Source organism: Phymastichus coffea, unplaced genomic scaffold (assembly GCF_024137745.1).
Source record: "Phymastichus coffea isolate CEN01 unplaced genomic scaffold, Cenicafe_Pcof_1.1 PCOF00056, whole genome shotgun sequence".
In the NCBI taxonomy this organism is placed as follows: Eukaryota; Metazoa; Arthropoda; class Insecta; order Hymenoptera; family Eulophidae; genus Phymastichus; species Phymastichus coffea.
Window position 1 is genome coordinate 229793 of NW_026706867.1, and position 17994 is coordinate 247786.

At 31.8% G+C, this 17994-nt stretch overlaps 5 protein-coding genes across 8 annotated transcripts; 4 read left to right on the forward strand and 1 right to left on the reverse strand.

The window, feature by feature from the left end:
- Positions 1-1066: 1066 nt before the first annotated feature.
- Positions 1067-7645, forward strand: LOC131666141 (integrin beta-PS). The gene is made up of 11 exons (XM_058938550.1): positions 1067-1235; positions 3078-3261; positions 3343-3664; positions 3734-3962; positions 4035-4119; positions 4207-4488; positions 4561-4926; positions 4997-5314; positions 5593-5787; positions 5853-6359; positions 6434-7645. Coding segments are annotated over exons 1-11 (2565 nt in total). The 5' UTR covers positions 1067-1233; the 3' UTR covers positions 6509-7645.
- A 174-nt stretch (positions 7646-7819) lies between these two features.
- Positions 7820-10151, forward strand: LOC131666109 (F-box/LRR-repeat protein 7-like). The gene is made up of 6 exons (XM_058938500.1): positions 7820-8046; positions 8113-8297; positions 8365-8654; positions 8721-9247; positions 9330-9624; positions 9707-10151. Exons 1-6 carry the CDS (start codon positions 7912-7914, stop codon positions 10138-10140), a joined length of 1866 nt encoding a protein of 621 aa, XP_058794483.1. The 5' UTR covers positions 7820-7911; the 3' UTR covers positions 10141-10151.
- Positions 10152-10263: 112 nt separating this feature from the next.
- Positions 10264-11955, reverse strand: LOC131666071 (poly [ADP-ribose] polymerase tankyrase-like). Its single transcript, XM_058938436.1, has one exon. The coding sequence runs from the start codon at positions 11953-11955 to the stop codon at positions 10264-10266; it is 1692 nt and encodes a 563-aa protein (XP_058794419.1).
- A 1557-nt stretch (positions 11956-13512) lies between these two features.
- On the forward strand, positions 13513-15486 carry LOC131666110 (large ribosomal subunit protein uL22-like). 2 transcript variants are annotated; one of them, XM_058938501.1, is made up of 5 exons: positions 13513-13577; positions 13848-13937; positions 14480-14639; positions 14812-14982; positions 15274-15486. In XM_058938501.1, exons 2-5 carry the CDS (start codon positions 13857-13859, stop codon positions 15417-15419), a joined length of 558 nt encoding a protein of 185 aa, XP_058794484.1. In that variant the 5' UTR covers positions 13513-13577; positions 13848-13856; the 3' UTR covers positions 15420-15486. The 2 variants fall into 2 exon arrangements, with proteins under 2 accessions (XP_058794484.1, XP_058794485.1); XM_058938502.1 differs by lacking the exon at positions 13513-13577 and adding an exon at positions 13599-13642.
- A 534-nt stretch (positions 15487-16020) lies between these two features.
- Positions 16021-17981, forward strand: LOC131666095 (large ribosomal subunit protein uL22-like). 3 transcript variants are annotated; one of them, XM_058938467.1, is made up of 5 exons: positions 16021-16068; positions 16339-16428; positions 16971-17130; positions 17303-17473; positions 17765-17981. In XM_058938467.1, exons 2-5 carry the CDS (start codon positions 16348-16350, stop codon positions 17908-17910), a joined length of 558 nt encoding a protein of 185 aa, XP_058794450.1. In that variant the 5' UTR covers positions 16021-16068; positions 16339-16347; the 3' UTR covers positions 17911-17981. The 3 variants fall into 3 exon arrangements, with proteins under 3 accessions (XP_058794450.1, XP_058794451.1, XP_058794449.1); XM_058938468.1 differs by lacking the exon at positions 16021-16068 and adding an exon at positions 16095-16135; XM_058938466.1 differs by lacking the exon at positions 16021-16068 and adding an exon at positions 16137-16160.
- Positions 17982-17994: the final 13 nt, after the last annotated feature.

A 17994-nucleotide genomic window follows, 5' to 3' on the forward strand; every position in this document is an offset into this window, starting at 1 on the left:
TGTGAAAAATGATCCCGCCCTCTCCGTGGGGGCAGTACTGCGCTATCGCCTCGATCCGCCAAATTCAAATGCTTCGAATGAGTGCGGTTCGTTAAAATAATACCGATAATAAACGCAAGTCGTGATACTTTGATATATATAGACATACATATAATATATTATATATATACATATAATGTAGGATCTGAAGTAAATTTTAACCATCAAAAGGCTTAACGTTATAGAATCTAAAAATTAATTTATGATCTTCAAATGTATTTATTTCTTTTGTTAGCAAGTAAAAATTCGTAAACAATATTTTCAATATTTGCGATATTGTAAAAAAATTTAATATAATACATCATCTAAAAATATTTCATCAATATGTCATTTTGAAAAAAATGTTTAAAAGATACTTAATTGCATTAATTCAAATAGTTAATTCATAAGTTTAACTCCACCATTTTTTACTTTCTTTACGCAATAATCTTCAGTAACAGATTTATATTTGATACTGATTATGACTATCCAAAGGATCTATTTTTTTCTACATCTTTTAAAATTGTTTATAGTTTATAAAAAATATATGCATAATCAAGATTTGCTTGGCATTTTCTTTAAGACAAAATCCACACACACATATATATATATATATACACATATAAAAGTGGATATTTTACTCTTTAGATTTCCAAATTCTATAAAGTTATTTACAGTCATATATAAATAATAAATTTATAGTTAGGGATTTTTCTAACAATTATTTTAATGATTTCCATACTTATCTCATAATTTGCGAATAAATATCTTCGATGACTCTAAATTATTTCGATGCTCACAGTAACAAATAGTAGCAAATATAAAAAAGATTTACGTCAATAATTCAAATATTCCGAATGACCAGTAAGCGGATCTATATTATAAAAATAATGGAACGCGCGCGTAGAAATTTCCGCATGTAACTATATATAGGTGTAATTCATCAAAGTAGATATCTGCATTAACGATCGTCCGTAGCGGCGCGCCTTTTCTCTCTCCTTGCGTCTCGCGGTTACGATATATATATTACTTCTCTCAGTCGTCGCCGTGTTGGCGTAGGAGTCCGGCGATGCTGCCGTGCTGTATAAAATAAATTAATCGCCAATACAAAAGAGCAAAAAAACACCCGGGGAAATCAGCAGCTAAGGCCGAGGGAGGAGTCAACAATTGGTGTTTGCTTGATGGAAAAACGACTACACCGTTGAGAAAAGCATTATGTGAGTTAGTTTGTTTACTTTTGATGACTGGCAGCGTCTACATACCGCCACCCTCGCTACTCACTGAACGCATGCATGTATTCAAGAGAGTGTCTGGAATACCGAGTGTCCTCAGTGCTGTGCTACGTGTAAGAACCGGAGTTATTTTATCGATGACGGCATCGGAGAAGATTTTTTTCGGTGCAACGTGCTATATGCTGCTCGCGCGAGGCCGCGCCTTCTTTCCACAGTATTCAATTGCAAACACGAAATTCTGTTTATTTTTTTTCTCAAGGGAAACGTTTGTGTGTGTATGTGTGGGTATATTTGTTTATGCAGCTACGGGTATTGGCAGCGCGCACGAGATAACGCATCAAATACATGTGTAGGGGAAATAAATCTCTTGTACTTGTTTTCCCGGCCGAGCTTTTTTAAAACTTAGTAGCATTGAACAATGAATTTTTCCTTCGTACTATCGTTATCCGACCAGTTCATGTAAAAGTCAAGTCATATAAGACCGTGCAACAGCTGTCGATTATATTTTTAGCTTTAAACAAAAACGCGATTTTAATGACCCTTTCTATATGGAATTTCGGAGTTGTGATAAACTTTTTGTTATGACAAAAAGTGTAATTAATTTTATTATTGTTTTTTTAACTAGTTTCTTTAACGTTGTACATTTTACTCAAATAATTGTTATAATAAATACAATTCTTTCTCATTAATGAGAAAAAACTGTCAGAAAAATTAATCTTTTTAATATACAGCAGATGCTGTAACAAGATAAGCTCAAAAAGATCAATTGAATATTACTAATCAGAACCAATTAACAATGGAGTAGTTGTTATGTGTAGAGACTATTTATTTTTCAATGAGTTTTGAAAATAAATTGTACTCAGAGATTATACAATTTCAGTCCAATAATTAAATGGATAATACTTATTACTCAATGTTGATAAAGAATTATTTAATAAGTTACTTGATAACATCTAAATAAAGTGTGAGTCGACAGTTGGAGATAGTTTATATAATATATTTATCACCATTACTCTACGTAATACATGTTCTGTAAAAAAAGGAAAAGAACTGAAATTTTTAGTTATGTGATTCATTCATGATATGCCTAGTGATAAGTGCTGATTCAAATAGCTTAATCTTAATCTGAAAATTTCTTTGTTGAGCTGTGACTAATTAGAATAATTCTTTTGTGTTAAACTTTCCACTCAATTGGAGTTTCTTTAAATTTCAAATTAAGGGTACAGTGATAAGCCAGTGTGTATATATATACATATATTGATAAAAGTTATACATTAAATTCAGTAAAATTAAATAACATTTATCATTCAAACTAAGATAATAACAACATTATAAAATCTATCTTTTTAATTTGAGTAACTTTTTTTCTACTTAAACATCTTTTTTTTCTACTCTAATTAAGATCATTCATGTTTCACAATTTCATTAATACCAAATGCAATTTGTTGATTTTGAAGAAAGAATCAAGCCTAATAGAAATTGAAAAGAAAATGTTGTTAATTTAATTATGAGCTATTTTGCAATAATCTATTGCAGTAACATTAGCTTAGCCATACTGAGCATGGTTTGTTGAAATAGCTGAAAATGATTATATTTCATTTTTGTATTAGTGAACACTGTTATTGAATAAAATTCCATCAGCCAGTATTTCAAGTTGTTTTATAATATTAGCCATAATCAGTCTTGATCTGTATTATTTTTCAGTTTTTGAAATTTCATTCTTTGAATTCAAATGATTAATGTTGAACATAAGTTTACAATATTATCAATAAAATAGAAAACTCTGAAATGACTATAGTTATTTACTAATTATTCATAATTATTTAGGTTATCAAGGATGTTCAATACTTTGTGGTGGAGTGTAACACTATTAGCACTAACATGGATAAGCATAAGCTTGGCAGTAAATTCGTCAACAAGCAGCAAGCCTGTTGGTTCCAATGCTTGCATCAGCAAACAAACGTGCCATGATTGTATTCAAACGCCAAGCTGTGCTTGGTGCTCAGCATCAGTGAGTTTTCACAAGCATCTTATCACTTCTACTAGTTAAATTTTTAGTCTTAAATAATCATAAAGTCTCTTTGTGGTCTAGAATTTTCAAGATAAACGTTGCTTTCTTCCTCATGTTAATGTGAAAGTAACTGCAGACTGTCCAGCAAACTATACATTTAATCCAGGCAACGATTACACTTTGATAAGATATAAAGAACTGACTAAAGGTAACTATGCTCCTGTTAAAGGATTGGAAGAAACAACTATCACTGCTGAAATTGAGGAGGAGCAATCTTCAAGCTCAAGTGTACATACTGTGTCAGAGAGTAACAGTAAAACGTCTTCAAAAACTAGTAGTACTAGTAATAAACAAGAGGCTGTACAACTTTATCCACAAGAAATTAATTTGAAACTTAGAATAAGTAAGCACATGAAACTCTTATTTCATTACCAGGAAGGGCTAGGGTAAAAATATTTTGTCATACTTTTAGATGAAGTTCAAAAAATAAGGATTGAGTATGCACAAGCAGTTGACTATCCTGTAGATTTATACTATCTTATGGACTTAAGTAATTCTATGAAGGATGATAAGCAAAAGTTATCAGATTTGGGTGTTCTCCTTGTTGAAAGTATGAGTAATATTACAAGCAACTTCCGTTTAGGATTTGGTAGTTTTGTTGATAAAGTCGCTATGCCGTACGTTAGCATGGTGCCGAGAGCGTAAGTATAATCTACTAAAACGCTGAACAAAATTATGTTGAACAAATGTTCATATGCTTATTTTAATAATAGTTTGCGGGAGCCATGTGACGGCTGTGCTGCTCCTTACGGCTATAAGAATCACATGCCATTGTCTCAGAACACTCAGCGATTTGCGGTAACAATTTCTATGAAAAATCAATCTGATAAATCTTAATAAAGTCTTAGTAATGAATGTCATATAAATTGTACATCATATTTACAGGCTCAAGTACGAGATGCGCCAGTATCTGGCAACTTAGACGCTCCCGAGGGAGGTTTCGACGCAATAATGCAAGCAATTGTATGTAGAGAAGAAATTGGCTGGCGAGAGAAAGCTCGCAAGCTTTTACTCTTTTCAACCGACGCTAGTTTCCATTATGCCGGTGACGGTAAACTTGGGGGTATAGTCAAACCAAATGATGGCTGTTGCCATTTAGACAAAAATGGATTGTATACACATTCAACCCTTCAAGATTATCCAAGTATTTCTCAAATCAACCTTAAGGTATGAGCACTTTTTATTGTATAATTTTAACGTGAATTAGAGGTATAACTGATGGAAAAACCACTTTTCCAGGTTAAAGATAATGCTATCAACATAATCTGGGCCGTCACTGAAGAGCAGATCAAAATATACAGAAATTTAACGAAAGTCATTGAAGGATCATACGCAGCTAAGCTCAGCGATGATTCAAGCAATATTGTCGATTTAGTACGCGATCAATACAACACAATTTCAAGCTCGATACAAATGAAGGATAACGCTAGTAATTACGTCGATCTAACGTATTATTCTAGCTGTCTTGGAGATGGACCTCTAGTCAAAACAGATAAATGCGATGGTCTCAAAGTCGGTAACAAAGTTGAGTTCACCGTGGAAGTTCGAGTACCAGCTTGCCCTGAAAAGAAAGAGGATTGGAATCAAACATTTGTAATTAAACCAGTAAGTTATCATAATTATTTTCGAATCATTCATAGAATACATTTCATTTTACAATTAATTTGAATTTTAGGTCGGTATCAACGAAACTTTGACGGTAAATTTAGAAATGATCTGCGATTGTGCATGTGAGCGAAGTAGTCTAGACAATCTTGGTTTTGAACTTAAGTCTGAAAAGTGCGGTTTCAACGGAGATTTAAGCTGTGGTATATGCTCGTGTTATAACGGCTTTTTCGGTAAAGCATGCGAGTGTGACACAAATAACCGAGGCCAAACCAATATCAATGAGTTTGCTTGTCGTAAGGATAATACAAGCACGGTGGACTGCAGTGGCAGGGGCAGCTGCGAGTGCAATATGTGTGCGTGTTACGAGCGCGAAGATCTGGAAGAGGTAAATCATAAAGATAAAAAAATTTTACATTTTTTACTGTCTCAAACTTGTTTTGTCCGTAGCCATTAGTTTTCACATTCTTATTATCAAACCATTCATGAGACAAATCAGAGTTTTCTAATTCTCGTTTATGTAAATTTACGTTCATTCACAAACTACAAAGTCATGCCGTGGTCAATTCATCATCAGTCAATTAATCTCTCATAAAACACTTAACGAGTCATAAAAAACTACAGCATTAATATTTCAGTATTTCGAAAATTTATATTGATTTACAGGTGATATCAGGTCAATTCTGCGAGTGTGACAACTTTTCTTGCGATCGTAACAACAAGCAACTGTGTTCTGGCAAAGATCATGGCAAGTGTATGTGCGGTCAGTGTGAATGCAATCCAGGTTGGTCCGGTAAGGCTTGCGAGTGCAGTACTGACACGAGCAAGTGTTTTGTTGGTGACATAGAATGTTCTGGCCACGTAAGTGTTAATCGTAACATTCAACTGTAAACTAAGTGAGCAAATCGTGAATGATTTTTCAACAGGGTAAATGCGAATGTGGCAAGTGCAAATGCAACACCGACGAAGAGAATCGTTACACTGGCGAGTTTTGCGACGTGTGCCGTACATGCCCGAACAAATGCGAGGCTTTGAAGCCATGCGTGTTATGCTATGCTTTCAAAACGGGCAATCTTACGGAACTCGAGTGTAACAACACGTGTATAGATCATCATGAGTACGAATTGGTGGAAAAACTTGAAGTCGACGTGGACGACAAAGAAATTGGTTGTCACATTTACGACGATCAAGATTGTTCGTATTACTACGCCTACTACGAAAATGTACCGCACAAAAAGTGGCAGATTAAGGTGCAAAAGCAGAGGGATTGCCCGCCGCAAGTCTATGTGCTAGGAATAGTTTTGGGGGTGATTGGTGCTGTGGTGCTCGTGGGACTTGCGTTGCTGCTGCTGTGGAAGCTGCTTACGACTATTCACGACAGGAGGGAGTTTGCTAAGTTTGAGAAGGAGAGGATGATGGCAAAATGGGATGCTGTGAGTATTTCTGCACATTTTCTTGTTTTTTTCATACTCAATCATAATTAATTTAAGAAATTTTTATTTCACAGAGTGAAAATCCAATCTACAAACAAGCGACGTCCACCTTTAAAAATCCAATGTATACAGCAAGCAATCTTAAGTAACTTAATCCGGAATTAATATTCCAAAATTGTATTGTTAAAAGTTTAGAGAATTTTAAGAATAGTTAACAACGCTATACTCTGGCAGCTGTTCAAGAATTAGCCAAGTTGAAGTTATCGCGACTCATAATATTTGATAATATACTGCCATAATACTTAAGAAGCCGACCAAGTTTTTTTCTGTTCATAGAGAAAAGATAATTTGCATTTTAAACTTGGCTAACTTTGAAATAGAGTCTATACAGAATATACTGTTATCAGTATGTCTTTTAACGAGAATTTTTGAATTCGAGTACATTATGGAATGAGATGTTTTACATACATTTCAGTCTCACACACTGTTATCAAAATTGCACAATCAAATCAAGTTTTAATTGATTGAAGATTATCATATTAAGTTCTCAAACTGGCAGATTTTGTTTTATTGTATTGAAACCCAATTGCTCGAGTTTGTTCAAGTGCCTACAAATATAGTGTTAATCAAAACGCTTTTATATTTTTTATGGCACAGTGACCTACAGTCACAAATTCTTAATACCATTAATTAAGCCGTGAATGACAGTTCTTCCGAAATTTCTCTCTTTAAAAGAGGACAGTAACATTGTATTTTACGTTTATTATGTAAATGCATGCAACCTTAGTTCCAGAACTATTTTTTTTTATTTTATATGGCTGTACTTTAGATTTTTAAATAGCTTAATATAGAATTTTGATTGATAAATGTACTTTAGAAGAGTTTACATAACTTTTTAAAGATCTGAATATTTAATTCAATCTTAAGACATTTTTTAAATTATATTTCACAATTCCTGCTGTTATAGCACAAATGTCATTCCGTTTTATCAATTTTTCTAAAAGTTATTCAACCAATGCAGACCATTTATTTCTTGCATTTCTTTTGATAATATTTAAGCTCAAAAGTGCAACTATAGTATTGTTTACACTCCATTATTTACGATTTTATATTTTATATAACTCGGAAAAAATTTTATAAATATACTATAATCTAGTGTAATATCAATAAATAAACGTATTTCTGTAAGTGTATGAATGAAATACTTTTATAACACAATTGAATGTTGAGTTTGTTAATACATAGACTGAATAATCAACAGTCAATCTCTGTGACCAATAAAAAGATCAATAAACATATAGATCAATAAAAATTCTTTTAATTAGGATAAGCTGCCTTCTTCAATTTTAACGATTCCAAATATCAGATGTAATATACTTGAACGATACTAGAAAATTACTAGGATAAACATAAACATTAAAGGTCAGTAGAATGTCACTGAAATCGAGAGTGAACTTTCAGGCAACTGTATCATAGTTGATCCAGTTGATAGCAAAATCATGTACTGATTAAAAGTTTTGAGATACGAAATCTCATCTATCTTGGTTTCAAAATGAATCAAGCTAATATTCAAGCTCATTTTTTAAGAAATATTGATATTAGAGGAATCTGTGAACATAACTATAGTTTGAAAACGTATGATAACGTACCTATAACAAAGATTTTAATTGCAAATATAGATTCTACAGTGAGTAATAAGGTGTATTATATTTTTATTTTTAATTTATTTATTTAATTCGTTGCTTTACTTTAGACACCATACAAGTTACTTGTGAATACATTTGCAAAGTATGGAAGTATAATTCATTGCATTTTAAAGACACAAAAACAGGTCAATAGAAACAGAAGACCCCAAAATCTATGGCAATTTGAAGCAGGAAGTCAGAGTCAAAAAAGCTATGCTTTCATAACTTACAGTACTGCTAATGAGGCTCAAAGGTTTATACCTTTTTTTTTATAACGAAAAAACAGTTTATATTTATTAAAAGATCTTTTTATATTAAAGCGCTATACAAGCTGGTTTTAAAAGGCAAATTATTATCAAGAGACACTATTTACGAGTTATTCCAGCTAATTCTTGGAATCAATTAGATAATCCAGATTCTTATAATACAACCGGAATTTGTTATTTGTGTTATGATAGAGTCCTAAAGACATACCCTGATATAACATCAAAAAATGTATATATTAACTACAGTATAAAAGATGGGTCTCTTATTAATACATTGAATAATGATTGTCTGCGGCATATAATTAATTTCCTTCCATTCTATGATCGAGTGAGGATTGAAAGAGGTATGAAATTGAAATCTTTTAAAGATTAAACACAAATTTATTTATGAATTTTAATAAATTGTTAAGTTTGTCAACGTTGGAAAATGATCAGTAAAGAAGCATGGAAAGATCAACGTACACTGAATCTGAATCCAGTCAATTGGGGATTCAAATCAAGCAAAGAATTGTTCTTAACAGATCCTGATGCATGTTCTATTTATAAAATCTTAAAAAAGTGTCATCCTTATTTAACCAGTATTGATTTATCTAAATTTTCAAGCCAACTAGGAAGCAGCATTTTAATAGAACTTTCAAAAATGTGTCCAAAGATAAAATCTATTAATCTAAGAAATTTAGGATTTTCACATTCAGAAATTAAAGCTTTAGCACTTCGTTGCCTGAATTTAAAAAGTATAATAATTGGTTATACTTCAAATATAGAGAAGTTTGATAATCAACTATCACAATTGTTTTCTTCAAATCAAAATCTTCAACAAATTGATATAAATTGTTTTATAATTGATGGGTATTGTTTGAAACATTTACCTAGGAAATCTATTCAAAAGATAACATTAAGAAATTGTTATTCTATTATAAGTAATAACACTTATAAAGTAAGTTATTGTAATTCTTTTGATGTTAATTTTTAATGTTATGTAATTTTACATTAATATTATTTTTTTCTATATATTATAGATTATTAAAAAGTTTCCAAATCTTCAAGTGCTCAAAATAATTTGTGCTCCTCTAGAATCTGAGCTATATTTTGATTTTATTAAAAGTGTTTGTTTGTGTACTACATTGGAAGCTATACAACTTCCAACATTACGATATCCACAAATTTATGAACCAAATTTTCCAGCTTTAAAACCCTTAACTGAGTTGAAAAACCTTACAACAATTAATGTGAGAAGAAATAGCATTGTAGGTGATGAATTTTTGCAAGTTTTGACTAGAAAATGTCCAAATTTAAGAAGTGTGGATATTAGTGGTACAGAGCCTAATCATGATATTTATTACTTGTGATCTTATAAAAGAGAATTTATTTTCCAATGTGAACATCTTTTTTGCAGATTGTTATCATCTTACGAATCTTGGTGTAGATAGTGTAACATCATTACCTAATCTAGAGTACTTATGTATGGATCGTTTATTTTACGTCACAGATAATGTTTTCTACAAATCAATGCAGAATTTGAAAATCCTGTTGTGCTCTGGTTGCATTAATTTAAGATCGCTTGGTTTTTCTATGGTGTTGCAGTCATCGAATAAACTTGAAATACTTGATCTCTCATTCTGTCAAACGATTGGTAATGAGTGTGTTGTTGAAGCTTATAAAATATGTCGAGAATCAAAGTGGAGATGTCTTAAAATATATTTTGAAGGAACATCGATAAATTTAAGTAATATAGATATGAGTGAATGTAGGAACTTTTTACAATTATTCAAGACAGTGAGGCCGCTAGAAGAAAATAGTGAAGCAGAAGAAATGCACTTCTTTAATTAAATAATGTTATATTTTACATCTTTTACAATTTTGTAACTATATACAAGTCAGTTAGAAATTACTATTGTAGTAAAATAAGGCTGATAATAAATTTAATATTTAGATATTTGTATAGCATACTTGCTATAGTCGAAGCAGTTTTCTCAAGTCTTTTTCGCGTAAATAATGGAATAAATGATATACAACAAGATGCTGTTCAGTGATCACACAATTTTTGAAAAATTTGCAGATAATTGGCGCTGTACGATCTTGTAGTTTCTTGCGCAATTTCGCTTGTTTCATACGTATTTTCAAAGTGTTGTAGTAATATAAAGAAGGACACTTCACGCTTGGTTTATAGCTAATACGTTTTAATTTCAGCATCAACTTTTGATTACGTGAGTAACAAGCCATTCTTATTGTATTAGCACTAAGTAAATTCAAAAATGACATAGATCCAAAAAATTTCTTTTTAAGCACCTTTCGATATATGTGAAAATATTTTTGTAGTCTAGGTTCTGAATTGATTTTCTTCCGAATGACATCAGTGATCGGTGTACCTAATTCTTGTAGCATTACAAAATGAGCAACAATAATTTTTATTCGACCATAGTGATTATTTCTCAAGGGATAATCCAAAATTGTACTTGGTGTAGATCTTTCTTCATCCATAAGTAATTGTGCATCTGCATTATACTGTAAGAGAAGCTCAATACATTGAATATTGTCATCTTCATTTCTTGTCATAATTTTATTACAAGAACGATAAATTGGCGTATAACCCAATCGATCTCGATTATTAACTTCAGCACCACATTTTAATAAAAGCTTTAGCATACCAACATTGGTACTTACTATAGCTTTATGTAATGGGCTCTGATTCCATTTATCCTCAGCTTTATTTAGCCTAAATTTAAATTTCTGTATGTGTGGTTTTAAGACATTAGCTATGTTTGGTGCATTATTTGTTGCAAGATAGTGGAAAAAATTCTGATTAGTGGTATCTTCAGCTGCCAAATCAATGTCTGACTCTAAAACTAAACGTACTGCTTCAGCACTACCCCATATAAGTGTAGAGTCTATTTGAAATGCACCATTTTGATTATATGATGTTGCACAAACTCCTGAATCCAATAACATTTCCAATAGTTGTAATTTTTCAATGGTGTGTTCATTATTGAACCGATATAAGTAGCCTAAAACATTTAAGCTATAAAAATCTATTGCATTATAGTTAATTCCATGTTTTAAAAGAATTCTGGCTGTTTCAACATCTTCTAACATCACAGCTACATGTAAAGCTGTTTGATTAGTTACAGGGTGTGTAGAATGGATTGAATAGCCTTGTTCAATTAAATGTTCAATAACTTTTATTCGTTTAAAAAATGTAGCTTGATACAGATTGCAATTTGTATTGGTTATTCTTCTTATTATCTCTTCATCAGTACAACATATTTTTTCCATTGCATTAATAAAAATCTTATGTACAATAATCTGTATACTTGGATCTGAGAAAAACATGTCTACTGCACTCATGCAATTTTTGTTTAATAAAAACATATCTGCACCAGCTTCTAATAAAGCTTCTATGGTGTCTATGTTCCTTGCTTTTATTGCCCACATCAAAGGAGTTCTGCCTACGGAATCTTGAGCATTAATATCATGACCACTCTCAATGAAGAATTTAATACTATCCCTACTACCATTTATAGCAGCTAAATGTAATAGCTGAACTTCTTTATATCCGGTTGACCATATATATTCTCTTATTTCTTTTTTTCTTTCAATCTCTTCTTCATTTGGTCTCATTGTTAGAATTCCGGAAATAACAACCATTTTAGTTATGAATAAACAATGTTAAATGCTAAAATGTTAATAATAATAAAATAAAAAATTCAAATACAATAAAATCAAATAAATTGAATGATACTACAAAAATATAATTGTATTACCTTTTTAAAATTAAAAAACTTGTATAAACAGTAATGCTAACAAAAATATACAATTGTAAATAACAGTCACATGGATGTGTAGGCAACAAATACAGCACTTGGATGGTGAGGCTCAAGCCTGTAAATAATGACAACAGATGAAAAAAAACAATGATTATTTATTTATCTGTGCTTGTCAGCATATGCAGTCTGCATTCAGTAAAATAATTTTTAACTAAGAAACAAATAACCACATCAAATTGTATTATGATTCACATTTCATAAAAGAAATTAAATAGCATTTATGCAGATGTTTGTATACTTATAAAATGTACAGAAAAAAACGCAAATATCTATTGTTATTTGTTTCGATTTCATTATATTGAGTATAACTACTGTAGCTAAAAAATTCAGCTCTTACACGCTTCGATATGTCACTGTCAAATGTACTTCTGATACATTCAAAATATAGTTTTTCTAAGATAAAATATTATACGTTGATTTCTAAAATTAATTTTAAAGTTACCTTTAAATATAAAAAAGCTACCTTATACGTGTACAAATATTTCAATTATTAAAATATTTTCAACAGTAACAATAATGAACACACGAGTCGTCTAGTCACGCTTACTATTGGCCAGCCACTGGCATTTTCCATCTATTTGGTTGGCATGGTTACGCTCGCAGAGATGCTTTAGAGGGGAAAAAGCGTGCTTAGCCTTGCTTTTCAAGCCGATTCCAACGACGACGTTTGGAAGTCTGAAACTATATATTTGTTCATTGTTGATCTAGTAAAAAGGGGAGAGAGGCGCGGAAGATGAATAAGCCTAATTGATGGAGGCGAAGCGACTATATAAGTTTGGGTAGCAAGATATCCTAAGGGAAAGTAAAAGATTTTGATAGAAAAATAGTGGAGGCTTTTCAAAATAAAAATGGTTTTAACCAAGTAAGTACATTATTAATAAATATATTCAAATACCATATTGACAGGATTAATGGATTAATGAGTAATAGGTATACAAATTTTCCTTCTGAAGATGTACTTTTGACTATACTAGTTTATAATCTAATACAGAAACACAAAATCAGAATCTTTAAAGTAGATTACTCATCCCAACCAGGAAAATATTAATGAAGTCTATAGTATATGACAATTCGTAACAGAGGCGAAGCCGAGGTTGACAAACACATGCTATGGGTTTGCCTATTTAATTTCCCGGCCGGAGTGCATAAATATTATATTTACCCAACGAGGCCAAAATGAGTATGTTACCGATCGAGCCGCAGCTGAAATTGGAATACTATATATATATATATATATATATATATATATATATATATATATATATATATATATATATATATATATATATATATATATATATATACACTATAATACTTTCAGACCACTAGACAAAATAAATAATTTCGTCGTGAATCGCTGCTGCCATCTGCAAAGGAAGTCAGTCGAGGGCGCTTGTTTCCGGTACGATTCTTTTTCTTTTCAGTTCGCGGTCTCACGAAAAGGTACATATGTTATAATCGAGTTGAAACAATTTTGAAAATCCACTTGCATCGCTGTCAAAAAATCCGTAAATTGTTAAAATAATATGTTTATGGTTGAATCTCAACTTTGCTTTATCGGCTTGTGTCGAAATTATTCTCGTGAAATTCACTTGATCATCGAAAAAAATTTTAACGAAATCGCGTGACATACCCGGTTTGATGAGCGGATTTCACGAGTGATCATTTGTTGTGAGAAATATTAAAGGTTCATTAGAGTGCTTTGTGTTGCAGAAGAACAATATGGGCCGATACTCGCATGAAGCTTCTAACCCTGGCAAGTCGTGTAAGGCGCGCGGCTCCAACCTTCGTGTACACTTCAAGGTACTTTATTTCCTTTTTGTGGTTAAACAATATGACAATGTATGGATTTACTTCTCATAAAAATACAGTTTGGCATGTTTGGTTGTCAAGTATTTCATGTAGTCGTGATAGTCTGATTTCTTTATCAGTGGAAGGCTCGACTTTGAATTTGTCTGTGTCAACAAAACTCTTACTCCAAAATTTTGGTAATCTAACGTCCGAGAGTAACCACGTTTCAATCACGCGTTTTTGAGTTGATATTTTCAATTATTTTTGAATTAGGAATTTTTTATTTGCACTCAAAATGTCTCACTGTGGTTTAGTTACTTAGTTTCGATACTGAGCATGCTAAGCTAGATCATAACAGTTGTAATTTCTATCTGATTTGTAAACTTATAAAGTCATTTATAACGTTATTGTGTGGAATTTACTTGTCATAAATTTGACAACTTTTACTTTTTGATTTGGAATATAAATAATTTATATAATATAACATAATTTGGAATATTATATATAAAAAATTTTTCGTTCTATAATACTAATGACATGTATATAATTTATAGAACACTCATGAGACTGCAAGGGCCATAAAAAATATGCAGCTCAGGCGAGCTCAAAAATATTTAAAAAACGTCATTGAAATGAAAGAATGTGTACCTTTTAGGAGGTTTAATGGTGGCGTGGGAAGGTGCGCCCAAGCAAAACAATGGGGTACCACTCAAGGTAAACATTTTAATTTATTCATATCATTTCATTATACTAAAACTTTTATTAATTATGTCACAGAAAGATGCAAACGCAATTTATCAGTAGATTTGTTAGAAATACTTTGAAACTTACTAGCACAATATAGTTTTATTGAACTTTACATATGCTAATGAAATATAATGCACAGGTCGTTGGCCCAAAAAATCAGCAGAATTTTTACTACAGCTGTTGAAAAATGCCGAAAGTAACGCAGATTTGAGAGGGCTGGAAATTGATAGACTAGTTATCGAACACATCCAAGTGAATCAGGCTCCGTGCTTAAGAAGGAGGACCTACAGAGCTCATGGTCGTATCAACCGTAAGTATTTTTCTAAGACTTAATTTATATGAAATTTTTCGCCACCTTAAGCATGCCAAAATTTTCATCCTAATATACCCTAAGTTGTATGGAATAAGCTAAAAATGATTTATCTTCGAAGGTTGTTAATTTTGTTCTTAGTATACATTATTTTTGATTAATTATCTAGATATCAGAATGTATTTTAATATTAATTATGTGATTAACAATATATTTCTCATACACATTAGATCAATATTTAATTATATTTGATTTACAATTCAGTAACTCAGTGAAACATACTTTTTACAGCATACATGAGCTCTCCATGCCACATAGAAGTAATCCTGACTGAGAAAGAAGATGTTGTGGCCAAAGCAACAGAGGATGAACCCTCTATAAAAAAGTTGAGCAAAAAGAAACTTGCTCGCCAAAAAGAGAAAATGATGAGGGAGTAAATTTAAGATAGATTAAGCAATGATTAATGTAACGGGGAAAAATAAAGTTTACGTTGTTCTCTATAAATTTCTAAAATTTTTTGTGAAGTCTCAAACTATATTCAAGTGTTTATATTTGTTCATTGCTAATCTAACAAAAAGGGGGGAGGAGCGGAAGATGAACAAGATGAGTTGATGGGAGTGGAGCGACTATAACTTTTGGTAGCAAGGATATATCCTACGCGGAAGTAAAAGTTCTTGGTAGAAAAATAGAGGAGGCAGCGACTGACTGCAGCGAGAAAACGGATCCGACTTCAAAGAAGGAAGAGGTTTGGATCTCCTCCTTTCGGTATTCAACGTTGATTTTGATACGAACCTATACTGGAATGTTTCAATCAATGTGACGGGGGTTGGCTCATCGGAAAGGATAGACTAGTAAACTGTTGCGGTTTCATTATTGTCTTGTTGATTGCGTGTAGTAGCTAAAAGATTAAGTCGAAGTTTACCTATTTAAAAATAAAAATTAATTTAGTTTTCTTTCTGTGCTAATGGGCCAGATTCAAAAATAATTTCGTCGGGAATCGCTGCTGCCATCTGCAAAGGAAGTCAGTCGAGGGCGCTTGTTTCCGGTACGATTCTTTTTCTTTTCAGTTCGCGGTCTCACAAAAAGGTATACATATGTTATAATCGAGTTGAAACAATTTTGAAAATCCGCTTGCATCGCTGTCAAAAAATCCGTAAATTGTTAAAATAATGTTTATGGTTGAATCTCAACTTTGCTTTATCGGCTTGTGTCGAAATTATTCTCGTGAAATTCACTTGATCATCGAAAAAAATTTTAACGAAATCGCGTGACATACCCGGTTTGATGAGCGGATTTCACGAGTGATCATTTGTTGTGATAAATATTAAAGGTTCATTAGAGTGCTTTGTGTTGCAGAAGAACAATATGGGCCGATACTCGCATGAAGCTTCTAACCCTGGCAAGTCGTGTAAGGCGCGCGGCTCCAACCTTCGTGTACACTTCAAGGTACTTTATTTCCTTTTTGTGGTTAAACAATATGACAATGTATGGATTTACTTCTCATAAAAATACAGTTTGGCATGTTTGGTTGTCAAATATTTCATGTAGTCGTGATAGTATGATTTCTTTATCAGTGGAAGGCTCGACTTTGAATTCGTCTGTGTCAACAAAACTCTTACTTCAAAATTTTGGTAATCTAACCTCCGAGAGTAACCACGTTTCAATCACGCGTTTTTGAGTTGATATTTTCAATTATTTTTGAATTAGGAATTTTTTATTTGCACTCAAAATGTCTCACTGTGGTTTAGTTACTTATTTTAGATACTGAGCATGCTAAGCTAGATCATAACAGTTGTAATTTCTATCTGATTTGTAAACTTATAAAGTCATTTATAACGTTATTGTGTGGAATTTACTTGTCATAAATTTGACAACTTTTAGTTTTTGAGTTGGAATATAAATAATTTATATAATATAACATAATTTGGAATATTATATATAAAAAATTTTTCGTTCTATAATACTAATGACATGTATATAATTTATAGAACACTCATGAGACTGCAAGGGCCATAAAAAATATGCAGCTCAGGCGAGCTCAAAAATATTTAAAAAACGTCATTGAAATGAAAGAATGTGTACCTTTTAGGAGGTTTAATGGTGGCGTGGGAAGGTGCGCCCAAGCAAAACAATGGGGTACCACTCAAGGTAAACATTTTAATTTATTCATATCATTTCATTATACTAAAACTTTTATTAATTATGTCACAGAAAGATGCAAACGCAATTGATCAGTAGATTTGTTAGAAATACTTTGAAACTTACTAGCACAATATAGTTTTATTGAACTTTACATAAGCTAATGAAATATAATGCACAGGTCGTTGGCCCAAAAAATCAGCAGAATTTTTACTACAGCTGTTGAAAAATGCCGAAAGTAACGCAGACTTGAGAGGGCTGGAAATTGATAGACTAGTTATTGAACATATCCAAGTGAATCAGGCTCCGTGCTTAAGAAGGAGGACCTACAGAGCTCATGGTCGTATCAACCGTAAGTATTTTTCTAACACTTAATTTATATGAAATTTTTCGCCACCTTAAGCATGCCAAAATTTTCATCCTAATATACCCTAAGTTGTATGGAATAAGCTAAAAATGATTTATCTTCGAAGGTTGTTAATTTTGTTCTTAGTATACATTATTTTTGATTAATTATCTAGATATCAGAATGTATTTTAATATTAATTATGTGATTAACAATATATTTCTCATACACATTAGATCAATATTTAATTATATTTGATTTACAATTCAGTAACTCAGTGAAACATACTTTTTACAGCATACATGAGCTCTCCATGCCACATAGAAGTAATTCTGACTGAGAAAGAAGATGTTGTGGCCAAAGCAACAGAGGATGAACCCTCTATAAAAAAGTTGAGCAAAAAGAAACTTGCTCGCCAAAAAGAGAAAATGATGAGGGAGTAAATTTGAGATAGATTAAGCGATATTTAATGTAAAGAGGAAAAATAAAGTTTACATTGTTCTCTTTAACTTTCTAAAATTTCTTGT

Bases quoted from the DNA above. Each gene is read 5' to 3' on its own strand.
- LOC131666110 (XM_058938501.1), top strand. From the start codon at position 13,857: ATGGGCCGATACTCGCATGAAGCTTCTAACCCTGGCAAGTCGTGTAAG. The intron at 13,938-14,479 runs GTACTTTATTTC...TATAATTTATAG, and splicing joins ACCTTCGTGTACACTTCAAG to AACACTCATGAGACTGCAAG. The intron at 14,983-15,273 runs GTAAGTATTTTT...TACTTTTTACAG, and splicing joins AGCTCATGGTCGTATCAACC to CATACATGAGCTCTCCATGC.
- LOC131666071 (XM_058938436.1), bottom strand. From the start codon at position 11,955: ATGGTTGTTATTTCCGGAATTCTAACAATGAGACCAAATGAAGAAGAG.
- LOC131666141 (XM_058938550.1), top strand. The intron at 3,963-4,034 runs GTAAGTATAATC...TTTTAATAATAG, and splicing joins GTTAGCATGGTGCCGAGAGC to TTTGCGGGAGCCATGTGACG. The intron at 5,315-5,592 runs GTAAATCATAAA...ATTGATTTACAG, and splicing joins AGCGCGAAGATCTGGAAGAG to GTGATATCAGGTCAATTCTG.
- LOC131666109 (XM_058938500.1), top strand. From the start codon at position 7,912: ATGAATCAAGCTAATATTCAAGCTCATTTTTTAAGAAATATTGATATT. The intron at 8,047-8,112 runs GTGAGTAATAAG...GCTTTACTTTAG, and splicing joins TTGCAAATATAGATTCTACA to ACACCATACAAGTTACTTGT. The intron at 9,625-9,706 runs GTACAGAGCCTA...TCTTTTTTGCAG, and splicing joins AAGAAGTGTGGATATTAGTG to ATTGTTATCATCTTACGAAT.
- LOC131666095 (XM_058938466.1), top strand. The intron at 16,429-16,970 runs GTACTTTATTTC...TATAATTTATAG, and splicing joins ACCTTCGTGTACACTTCAAG to AACACTCATGAGACTGCAAG. The intron at 17,474-17,764 runs GTAAGTATTTTT...TACTTTTTACAG, and splicing joins AGCTCATGGTCGTATCAACC to CATACATGAGCTCTCCATGC.